This window comes from Heterodontus francisci, chromosome 24 (assembly GCF_036365525.1).
Source record: "Heterodontus francisci isolate sHetFra1 chromosome 24, sHetFra1.hap1, whole genome shotgun sequence".
In the NCBI taxonomy this organism is placed as follows: Eukaryota; Metazoa; Chordata; class Chondrichthyes; order Heterodontiformes; family Heterodontidae; genus Heterodontus; species Heterodontus francisci.
In genome coordinates this window covers 61,150,386-61,162,837 of record NC_090394.1, presented here as the reverse complement: position 1 = coordinate 61,162,837, position 12,452 = coordinate 61,150,386, and the positions used below count along the sequence as shown (strand labels likewise).

The window sequence follows — 12,452 nt, the reverse complement described above, 5'->3', positions numbered from 1 at the left end:
GAGCATTATTTTAAACTTGTAGAGAAGAAACGGTACTTTATTCGCCATTTGCTAGAGATTGGATATTGCAGTACATGAAAAAAAAAAGAGGTTTGCCCATGCAAGAGCTTGGTTTAGCATGTGACTTGTGTTGGTGGATTAGTAACTCATATTTTGTATCTTTGCAAAACTGCTGTAAAAATTATATGTTACAGTTACAAAACAATTGCATTTTAGAACAATTCAAACAAACAAAAACTCAGTATTTTTTCAATGCCATATCTGAAGAACAAAGCAATCCCCTGCTGTACAAAGGGTGCTTTGTACTTCCATTTCCACATCCCCCATTTGAGCTGTTCAGGGCACTAAAGATTATGGTTCGATATGGCTGTTTTATCATTTTTATACAATGACAGATTCTATTTAGAGTCTCCCCCCGACCCCACTCCCCTGCCTCCAAAAATATCCCAATGAAAAAGGGATTATTATTTCAAATAATATCATGCCAATCCCATGGTCTGGATACCCATTCTGCATTTTCTCTAGCCAATCATCTGCAGTCTTCGCAGTCGACTTATGACTTTCCCTTTTTTCCCTCACTCAGCATCAATTTTTAAATCAGGCCTTTCAGATGTCCAGCAACAATTAGTCTTTTCTTAGAAAATGCCTATTGTACTGCACACTGAGGACGTTCACCAAACTAAGACAGATGACTAAGCAAGTGCACCAAAAGGCCAATTTCACCATTATAACTGAAGTTACAGAACACCACAACTATATTAATTTAATAATTTTGAAGTACTTCCTAAATAATCTATATTCTTACTGGGATTTGTGTTTGCCAAAGTAAAGCACCGCAATGCTGAGAAATACATTTCCATATACGGAGCCAAGGTAAAGTTTTCCCAGCTCATACACAATATGGAACAAGATCCAGAGTTAAATGATTTCATGCTTTCATTTATTAGTAAGAAATTCAATCATTTTAATCATTGCAAAAAAAGAATTCAGTCATTTTGGATTAAAAAAGTCAAATGCCTGAGGATTTGTATTCCAATCAAATACTCTGACAGTTGAACTCATGTCCCCAATACACCTATTGCAACTTACCTTCACTTTAGTCTTTGGGGCAGCAATGACTTTCTTCTTCGTTCTAAATCAAAATGCAATCAGTGTTAGTACGCAGCTACAATGAACAGTATCTCAGTATTTCAATAATATAATTCCAAATATAATTATCAATTTCATGTGGTGTTGTTCAAAGTCAAAAATAAATAAAAAAATTTGTTCTGCCTGCATTTCTGCTGAACAGACCTGGTGAGTGGCAGGAAGCAGGCCTGTTTTTGATACTTCCATGAGGGAGGAAGGATAGCTAGAGTGCCAGAAGAACATAGCAAAGTAGACTACACAACCCCTCAAGCCTGCTCCATCATTCAATAAAATAAAGGCTGACCTTCTGCCTCAATTTCACTTTTCTGCCTGCTCCCCATATCCTCGATACCGAGAGATCAAAAATCTATTTACCTCAGCCTTAAATATGCTCAATGATGGAGCATCCACAATCCTCTGGGGTAGACAATTCTAAAGATTCACAATCCTCTGCGTGCAGGAATTTCTCCTCATCTCAGCCCTAAATGATCGAACCCTTATCCTGAAGTTGTGCCCCATGTTCTAGATTCTCCAGCTAGCGGAAAACAACCTCTTAGTGTCTACCCTGTCAAGCCCCTTCAGAATCTTCATTGTTTCAATGAGATCACTGCTCATTCTTCTAAACTCCAGAGTACTAGCCCAATTTACACAGCCACTCATCACAGAACAACCCTCTCATCCCAGGAGCCAATCTAGTGAACCTTCGCTGTACCACCTCCAATGGGGTGAAAGAGACAGCCTAGGAAGGAGAATGCACCCCCAGCAGACTTGAGGCCTGGTAAAGTGGGTAAAATGCTCAAGATGGAGGTTTAACAAAAGGAGAGAGGGAGAGCGGAAGAGAAAAAAATGGATTAAACTGCAGCTGAAAATGGTTTGAATTCTTATGCCCAAATTATTTATGGTGCCATGTTGCTTGTACTGAGCAATACTGGGATCTGATTGGTCATGGTATCATATGAGTGACCATGGATGGTTTTGCAATATAAGGCACAAAAGGTAGTTTTTGTTTGCCTTCACTGCCTGGGTGTAAAATGAAATGAAAATTAGGCAGGTTTTATAAAGAACTGGTAAGTCACTCCGCCAGATTACTGCACAGGCAACTAACATGAAAATCTACCTCAGAATGTCTTTAAAAAGTCTTTGTGTGTTAAAATGCTAATGCCTTAAACTTTAATTTTCCGCATGTTGGACTGGCTATATGAACGGAGGTTCTCACAGCCAGGGGTTACTTAACTCATTTTCAAAGCTACTTGTATCAGAAAAGTGCAGTAAATGCACAGGAGCACTGAAGATGCAAATACTCACAGTATTGAGGTGACATGAGCATGTACCTTCCTGCTTTCTTTGAACAATGTTCTGTTGAGGAAAAACAATCAGAATATGTTGTGCTCTACTTTATTATTTTCTTATACCACACAGAACACATAACTAATTTTTTTTAAAACAACTTAACCACAATCTAGCACAAAGTCCATGCTGTGCTGCAATCATCAGAAATTATGTTTCAAGTCATTTCTAGCCGAGTGTCCACACTGAAGATATTGGATGAGCATCAGTGCATATAAAGGCAGGAACCCTATCGGGAGATTCAGCCGATGAACAACTTACTGAATCATTATTAATCTCAAGGCTTGTAATATCACCAGCATAATTTGTAGGCTGCGCTTCCACCTGCTATCTTTTGACAGGTACATATATTATAAACATGAAATTATGAAAACGCTTGTATAGTAGCTGCTTCTTTTGAAGTTGTTAATTGACAAGTGTCATAGGACCTCAAAAGATACTGGATTATTTTTGAGGGAAATATTTTTTTTTATTTCCAAAATATACTTTATTCATAAAAATCTGTAAAAATTACATTGCCAAACAGTTTCCAAACAGCACCAAAAAATACAAACATTGCAAGGGACATCAGTTTCCTTCAATACTGTCATGAGTTTCTTCCCAACCCTTCCGTTTCACAGTTGTCATGTCAATTACAGTTTTACATTTACAGCAATTGAGAATATTAACGATACAGTTCGAGGGGTTTCCCATTGATCCAGCCCCTCAGTCCAGCTTGGTGGGGGAACCTTACACTGTGGTCTTTCCCCATTGAGCCTTTGCTGCGGCTGCCCCAAGCTTTAGTGCGTCCCTCAGCACGTAGTCCTGGACCTTGGAATGTGCCAGTCTGCAACATTCGGTGGTGGACAACTCTTTGCGCTGGAAGACCAGCAAGTTTCGGGCAGACCAAAGGGCGTCTTTCACCGAATTGATAGTCCTCCAGTAGCAGTTGATGTTTGTCTCGGTGTGCGTCCCTGGGAACAGCCCGTAGAGCACAGACTCCTGTGTTACAGAGCTGCTTGGGATGAACCTTGACAAAAACCACTGCATCTCTTTCCACACCTGCTTTGCAAAGGCACATTCCAGGAGGAGGTGGGCGACCGTCTCTTCCCCACCACAGCCAACGCGGGGGCACTGTGCGGAGGGGGCGAGTCTTCGGGTGTGCATGAAGGATCTGACGGGGAGGGCCCTTCTCACCACCAGCCAAGCTACGTCTTGGTGCTTGTTTGAAAGTTCTGGTGGAGGCATTCCGCCAAATGACTGATGGTCTGCTCGGGGAACCATCCGACAGGATCCACCGTTTCCTTTTCCCTTAGGGCCTTGAGGACATTCCGTGCAGACCACTGCCTGATGGACCGGTGGTCAAAGGTGTTTTCCCGCAGAAACTGCTCCACGAAGGATAGGTGGTACGGCACCGCCCAACTGCACGGAGCGTTCCGCGGCAATGTGACCAGGCCCATCCTTCACAACACCGGGGACAGATAGAACCTCAGCACATAGTGACACTTGGAGTTTGCGTACTGGGGATCTACACACAGCTTGATGCAGCCGCACACGAAGGTGGTCATCAGGATGAGGGCACGTTGGGTACATTTTTCCCGCCCTTGTCCAGAGATTTGAACATCGTGTCCCTCCGGACCCGGTCCATTTTACATCCCCAGACGAAGTGGAAAATGGCTCGGGTGACTGCCACGGCGCAGGAGTGGGGTATGGGCCAGACCTGCGCCACGTAGAGCAACAACGTGAGCGCCTCGCACCTGATGACCAGGTTCTTACCCACAATGGAGAGAGATCGCTGCCCCCACATGCCCAACTTTTGTCGTACCTTGGCTACTCGCTCCTCCCATGTTTTGGTGCACGCCCCGGCCCTTCCGAACCATATCCCCAGCACCTTCAGACAATCTGACCTGACGGTGAAGGGGACAAAGGATCGGTCAGCCCAGCTGCCAAAGAACATGGCCTCGCTCTTGCCGTGGTTGACTTTGGCTCCCGAGGCCAGTTCGAACTGGTCGCAGATGCTCATCAGTCTGCACACGGACAGCGGATCCGAGCAGAAAACGGCGACGTCATCCATGTACAGGGAGGTTTTGACCTGAGTGCCTCCGCTGCCTGGGATTGTCACCCCTCTTATGCTCGCATCCTTCCTAATAGACTCAGCAAAGGGTTCAATACAGCAAACAAACAAGACCGGGGAGAGAGGACAGCCCTGTCTGACTCCAGATTTGATCGGGAAACTTTCAGATTCCCACCCGTTGATTGACACTGCGCTACTGATGTTTGTGTAGAGCAGTTGGATCCAATTGCAGATTCCCTCCCCAAACCCCATTTTGGAAAGCACGTCCATCATATAGGTGTGCGATATCCTGTCAAAAGCCTTCTCCTGGTCCAGGCTGATGAGGCAGGTGTCCACCCTCCTGTCCCGTACGTAGGCGATCGTATCCCTGAGTAGCGCGAGACTATCAGAGATCTTCCTGCCGGGTACAGTACAGGTCTGATCGGGGTGAATCACCAACTCCAGAGCAGACTTGACTCGACTGGCTATGACTTTGGACAGAATCTTGTAATCAACATTAAGCAGTGAGATGGGCCGCCAATTTCTGATTTCTGCCCTCTCCCCCTTCTGCTTGTAAATGAGGGTGATGATGCCTTTTCTCATGGATTCTGACATGCTGCCGGCCAGGAGCATACTCTCGTATACTTCCAGCAGGTCCGGGCCGACCCAGTCCCACAGGGCCGAGTACAACTCGACCGGTAAACCGTCGCTCCCGGGAGTTTTACTCGTCTCGAAAGACTCGACAGCCTTTGTCAGCTCGTCCAGAGTTAGCGGCTTGTCCAGTCCCTCCCTTGTTGAAACAACGGGTCAGGGCTTGGTGCTATACAAAGATAACTGCATGCCACAAACTGCATGAATCACAAGACTGGAAGCACAAGGCAGTTATGGTGACTACAGTATGCTTGTTAATATTACTGGGTCTATTTATGCATGACATTTGATTTGCAAAGTATTTTTGAACTTAGTTTCTATTTTGCTTATGGATTTCAGGCAGACTTATAACTACAGAGTAAGAAAAAGACTGCAGAACACCACAGATGGTACCATCATATGTAAATCTGCTCATAAACTAAGATTTAAATATTCAAATTTTTTCTTCTTTGCTGTAACCACACCAAAATCAGTTAAGACATATTTAATATAAAAGCAAAATACTGCGGATGCTGGAAATCTGAAATAAAAACAAGAAATGCTAGAATCACTCAGCAGGTCTGGCAGCATCTGTGGAAAGAGAAGCAGAGTTAACGTTTTGGGTCAGTGACCCTTCTTTGGAAGACATATTTAATGCAGCTTACACTTTTTTCTTTTAGTTCTTCCCATGGCGTTATTTAAAAAAAAAAATCAGAAAATATAATTTTATACTTTGAGAAAAATGCACTGCTGTGAAAAGCAACTAAAAGGTTTAGGAACTAAACTGACATTTAGTTTTAGTAGAGATTGGTGCCTCAGGACCACTGTACATGTAACCATTGAAATCCAGATGTCCTTTCCCCTGCACAGACAAAAATATTAAAGAGAGCTATTGGATCAAGGGTCTGTGATTATCTGACACTACACTGAAGGTGCTGACACGGGGGAAGCAGCAGCTATATCCTCCTGATGGCAGAAGCGTGCCTAACCAAGTCGCACAGCAACAGGGGTCAAAAGTGTCGGAACAGGTGAATTCTAAGAGCATTACACCAAGATCGGGCTGTGATGCCATAAAAAAATTCAACAAACACAATGCAGCTGCTACAGTAAAACTCCTACTTACATCTCTCTTACTCTCTTGGCCAGTTGTAGTCTTAACTCCCAGCAGCCTTTTCGGTGATACAGCACAGCAAGTGGTCATTCAGCCCACCGTGCCTGTGCCAGCTCTTTGAAAGAGCTATCCAATTAATCCCATTCCTTGTTCTTTCCCCATAGCCCTGTAAAACTTTTCCCTTAAGGCTTCTTTTCTTGATCACTGTTCTCTAATTACAGCTGCACACTTCAATCACCTTCTGCTGTTCCTGGTACACTGTGCACCTGCTATTATCCTAACAATCACTCCTCTCACTTCGTCAAAAATCTGAGCCATCTTTCACACATCATCAATACTATTCAACCACATTCACATCTTCACAACCTATCAGCCCATTAACACATACAGTTTCTTTCAAGACAAGCTGTAACACAACAATAGGGAACAGGAACTGACAGGAGGATGGAGACCATTCATTCAATCATATCCTCTGCCCATTGGAAGAATCTACAACAGATACTGTGGACAGGATGCGAGTCAGAAACATTACCACGGATGAGGCTATAGGACACACTCTGCAAGGTGTCTGGCTGCCTTGCCCTCTTTTTCCACTGAAATCTCTCCCTATATATACTCTGACAAAGCTGTCCTGCTTTGAGCTCACTCATCTCTCTTTGATACACCTTGTCACTAAATGTTAACCCTTGCCTCTCTCTTCCCTTTCCAGGTCCAGTCCAAATAGAGGACTCTCGTGGATCAGAGCAGGACAGACGTCCAGAGCGCACACAGTCACTCCACTTTACTCTTGCAGGCACCAGTTTATACAGAAGCTATGGTCCCTCTGATTAATGCTCATTCTCACTCTGCACAGAGTCTTCATTTAACAACACTTTACTTGGTAATGCTTCATCTTAGTTAAAACATATATTTCTTGCACTCCTTTGCCACGTACCTTGCTTGCATCCATCCTTTAGGCCAGAGTGGTTTCACCTCGGATTCAAGAAAAGCCTTTAGGTAGTCCTCTGCAGCCTGGGACTTGTTTCGCTCCTGCTCATAGCAAATCATCTTTGTCCTCACCACACTGCATAGCAAGTCTCTGTACCACAACATAATAAAGTGTAAAAAGGTGGTGGTACAGTATGTTGATGTTCCAAGAAGAACATAAGAGTACAAGAGAAAATCTATCACACTCCATTTTCTCCAACTGATCAGGATTTATGGTCCAAGCGCAACTTAAACACAAGATCCCTATGCTTGCATAGAATAGTTACTAATTATTCGATATGCAAGACTTAGCACACTAAATATAGCTAATTTATTGCCAAATTTAATCTAAAGGCAGTAACATGTTTTAAAAATGTAAAAAGTTTACATTAACTTACTCATTCATCTTGGTTGTACAATCTGGAGAGGTTGCCTTAGAACGGATGGTGGTCTAAATGTCACCTCTAATTTACAACATGGTTATTAATTCCATACCTCTAAACTGTTTACACATATAGCACCATATTCTGTTTGCTGAATACACTTAAAAAACATGAATCAAGCACAACATCTTACAGTTTTCCTTAATGTGACACTGTTTTTGGCTGTCTCATATCCAAGATTTTGGTCTGGTTTCAGGTTCACGCCCAGACCAGATTTAAAGCGCCTCCTCTGGAAAAGGGTCATCGCAAATTGGATTTATACAGCTTCAATCATATTTCTAATTTGTGAATTCACTACAAACAATGGCCAATAATTCTGCACGGTTTAGCAATCACACGCCAAAAAACTCCCCAAAATTGGAAATGTCTAACTGCTACAATACAGGGTGCTATTTTGAGGTCATGTGGTCAAGACACATTGGGGGCAATTTTCATCTTTGCCACAAGTGTGATAATCCAGCGGAGCTCAGAATAATAGAATAAAAATTGAGTGAGCTCTATACTGGACAGGCGATTGCTCCACCAGATTACCACCCATGCGGCAAAAACAAAAATTTACCCCCTTGTTTCTGCACACAGTTTAATTTGAAATGAATCTATGATATACATAACCTGAAAGTGCTCAACATACAGTGAATGCAAGACTTGAAAAAATGTCCCCATTTCTATAAGTACAGTACATATCTTTGTTAAAAAAGTACTCATTGGCTTAATATTGTACATTTAAATTTATTTTCTCTTCTTAAACTTGCTGATCTCACTGAAGCACCTCCTGTCATTGTTCCATTCAGTCCTGCCATTATGACCAAGATGACCAATTTTATCTCCACTAGGACCATCAAATCCTGCCATCAATAGGTGTCATGCATCTCTTCTATCTTCTAGAGATGTGTACCTCCAAATTTGTTTCTATGCCATCTCTTATCTGTTACTCCCAGTCTACTTTTCCGGCTCCTTAGAATTTTATTCGTATGCATTTGCTATATTGCTAAGAAAGGTGATCCTTTTACTTTTCCAACAACTGCCCAATTAGCCTTGCATTGTCTCCTTCTAGTCCTTAATTTCTAAAATTACAGAAGCTCTATTTAATTTTCTAATTATCCACCACCTTAAAATTTCTGGACTAATCCATCACCTCTAATATGGTTTTCAACTTGGCTGTTCCATAGCTCTGAAACTCAACTCTTTCACACTTTGCTGAATTACTTCTCATTGTCTTGGATACCTTCACAACTTTTTACAGTCCAACACTCTTAAACAATACAAGTTCTTCCACCGAAACTATGCTCATGGCATTTAGATCCTTCCCAAGTTGCTCTGTCTGTACTGTAGACAAGTATACATCCTCTGACCTATATTCCATTAACACAGAGATCCTTCAGGGCTCTCCAATTCCATTTTGATTATCAGTGACCTATTCCACTAACCACCAACCTTATTCATCCTTTTCCTAATGACTCCAGCTACAAAGAATCGATAACAGCAGACGAATTTGAATGTTTTGACATGCAGTCTTGGCATTCCATTTGCCCATACTTAAGTTAACGTGTACAGCACAGATATAATCCACCACAAATCGCAATTAGATGAACTTAAAAGGTATACTGTCGACACAAATGTTACGCGGTCTGACACAACAAACATATCAAACCTGATCTCATCATTCCAGTGAAACTTTTTACGAGGTCCCACAATTCTTCTTCCCATCTTGTCTTCATCATCCTCATCATCAGAGAACATTCTCTCCTTCTGGTCCTTATCTTCACCCATCATCCTGCAGATCAGAAATTTGAAATAAATTGAAAATTTACCAATTGATCAGTTAGAATCAGCAATTCATCTGGATTAGCAGAACCCAATAATTGATTGACAATGCTTATTAGTGCCTTGGTGCTACCAATGAATGCTTCCTACAAGCAAATGAATGAATAGCCATGTTGATCAGTAACTATATCATTTTTACAACTACCTGAAAAGGGGTTTATTACCCTATCCTGAACAAAACTATTTATGTCACAGAAATATGTTGTAGGAACAGATTAGATATAAAGCTTCATTACTTGGAGGATTTTAGGGACAGTGACAAAATAGAAACATCGAAACACCCAATGTTATGTTAAAATAAGTACTTCTTGCTTTAAATTTTAGTTCTTTAGTATAAAACAAAAGTACGCTCAATTTGTGGCATAGTTTGTAAGTCAGCTCTTAATTTCTCTGTTTTACATACTATTGCTCAACATTGTTTATTTCTTCAATTCATCATTGCGGGATTGATACAGACTCTATCAGGTACATAGTTGGCTAGCAAATGACCAAAAGCATTTCCCTAATATAGCCCCTGAACACATTGTGCAGACACAAAGAAAAATTCTTATTGCATGGGCAACTAAAACGATTAGATAGGTTTTAAGTTGATTTTTTTTGCATCACATTTTTCTCCATGCCATTCACTACCCGAGCAAATAAGGTTTTTTGCTAATGACACTTTGTTGCTGTAAGGTACATGAAGGGGACTTGGAGCTACTACTGCATTATTGCTTAAGGGTTTGCAGAATACTCTTGGCAGCACCTTAAACGAATTTGGTAATACATACATAATTTGCAAATCCAATGCACACCATTCTTTATTGTACACAAAATGGTAAACCCCACAGTTAATTTCAGCTGTGGAAAGACTATGGCACGAGGAGACCCAATAGAAGAAAGGAAGAGGAGAAAAATTGTAAAAAAAACCATTTTAGTCTCAGTACAAAAGGCAACATCAGACTATCCAAGTTGAAATTTATTGGAAATCATTAAAAGCTAGTGGACAGGTATAAAAATTTATTAAAAGGCTAAAATAAAAGCAAAATACTGCTGATGCTGGAAATCTGAAATAAAAACAGAAAGTGCTGGAAATACTCAGGTCAGGCAGCATCTGGGGAGAGAGACGCAGAGTTAACGCTTCAGGTCTGTGACCTTTCTTCACAACTGGCTTGGGACAAAGGCGACATCTTTGTTATTTAATCTCTCATTCCCTCTGCCCCATCACACACATCCCCTTTTGTTCTCTCACCACCACCAACCACCACCCCCCAAGCCCCCTGTCACTTGCTTAAAATCAAATACTTTTCTAACCATTGCCAGTTCTGATGAAAGGTCACAGACCTAAAACATTAACTCTGCTTCTCTCTCCACAGATGCTGCCTGACCTGCTGAGTATTGCCAGCACTTCCTGTTTATATATCATATTAATTTAAAAGGCTAATGGAATGTTGGGCTTTATCCCAAGTGGGTTGGAATACAAAGGGGTGAAAATTATATATAGACCTGGTTAGATCCCATTTAGAGTACTACATTCAGTTCTGGGCACCGCACATCAGGAAGGACACACTGGCCTTGGAGGGAATGCAGTGCAGAGCAGAGTCACCAGAATCAGACCTGGGTTAAAATATGAGGACAGGTTGCACAGACTAGGCTTGCATTCTCTCGAGTATAGAAGATTGGTTGGCATCCTTCCATCTATGAAAGATAATGGACACCATTTAGGTGGGGTGGCTTCTCTTGTTGCAGCTTTGTTGATGGCTGTGAAGACCAATCCTTGAAAGGCAGGTTCTGCCACAAGTGCTGCACGCGAAAGTTGCCAAGTGATGCTGTGAGTTGTTGTTTTTGACGTTGGTGCCGGTTGCCAAGCTGCAGGAGCAACTGGTTGTCATGGTAGTGCACACCAGTCTACAGGATGTATCGCTATTTCCCTCATTTGCCAGCTAGTGACTACCAGGTACGATAGTCGACATTCAGGGCCTTCATGTCACACTTGCAAGCATCCTTGTAGCAGAGCTTTGTGCACCCCACCGGGTCATCTGGCCCCGGCTACCTCACCATACAGAAGATCCCTGGGTACGCGACCATCTACCTATCCTGTGGACATGTCCAATCCACTGAAGCCGCCTCTGCTGGATTAGTGCCAACACACTTGGGAGCTCTGCCTTTGAGAGGACTGTTGCATTTGTGATTGTGTCCTGCCAGGATATACCAATAATGCGAAGATAGAAATTATTGAGTTCTTTTCCTGGTAGCTGTAAGTGGCCCATGTTTCACAGCCATACAGCAAGTGCCGAGAACACAGGCCTTATAAATCATCAGCTTGGTCCTAAGGGTCAGCTTGGTGTTATCCCATGGGGTGATCTAATTAAGGTAGTTAAGATGATCAAAGGAGTCAAGAGAGAGAAACTATTTCCTCTGGTGGGGGAGTTTTTAAAGAAGAGTGCCTTCACGGGATATGGGTATTGCTGGCAGTTATTGCCAATCACTAATTTCCCTTGAGAAAGTGGTGGTGAGCCGCCTTCTTGAACCACTATAATCCACATGGTATAAGCACACCCGCAGTGCTGTTAGGGAGGGAATTCCAGGATTTGAATGGTGATAGAGAAAGAACGGTGATTTAATTCTGAGTCAGGATGGTGTATGACTTGGAAGGGAACTTGCAGGTAGTGGTGCTCCCACGTGTCTACTGCCCTGTCCTTTAGGTGATAGAGGTTGAAGGTTTGGAAAGTGCTATCAAAGGAGCCTCGGAAAGTTGTTGGAGTGCATCTGATAGATGGTATACACTGCTGCCACTGTGCACCAGTGGTGTAGGGAGTCAATGTTTACAGTAGTGGGTGGGGTGCCAATCAAGCAGGCTACTTTCTTGTGGATGGTGTCGAGCTTCTTGAGTGTTGTTGGAGCTGCACTCATCCATACAAGTGAGGAGTATTCCATCACACTTCTGATTTGTAGATGGTGGACAGACTTTGGGGAGTCAGGAAGTGAGTTA

At 42.4% G+C, this 12,452-nt stretch overlaps 1 protein-coding gene across 7 annotated transcripts in view; it reads right to left on the bottom strand.

Annotated features, from left to right (window-relative positions):
- The window catches only part of LOC137383451 (ubinuclein-1-like), a 98,265-nt gene that overhangs the window by 27,938 nt on the left and 57,875 nt on the right, over positions 1 to 12,452 (bottom strand). For all 7 annotated transcript variants that reach the window (XM_068056362.1, XM_068056367.1, XM_068056364.1 and 4 more), the window contains 4 exons: positions 9,309 to 9,431; positions 7,183 to 7,326; positions 2,434 to 2,484; positions 1,090 to 1,132 (listed from right to left, as the gene is read on the bottom strand). In XM_068056362.1, the coding sequence (XP_067912463.1) occupies positions 1,090 to 1,132; positions 2,434 to 2,484; positions 7,183 to 7,326; positions 9,309 to 9,431 (361 nt within the window). The remainder of the gene's footprint in view (positions 1 to 1,089; positions 1,133 to 2,433; positions 2,485 to 7,182; positions 7,327 to 9,308; positions 9,432 to 12,452) is intronic.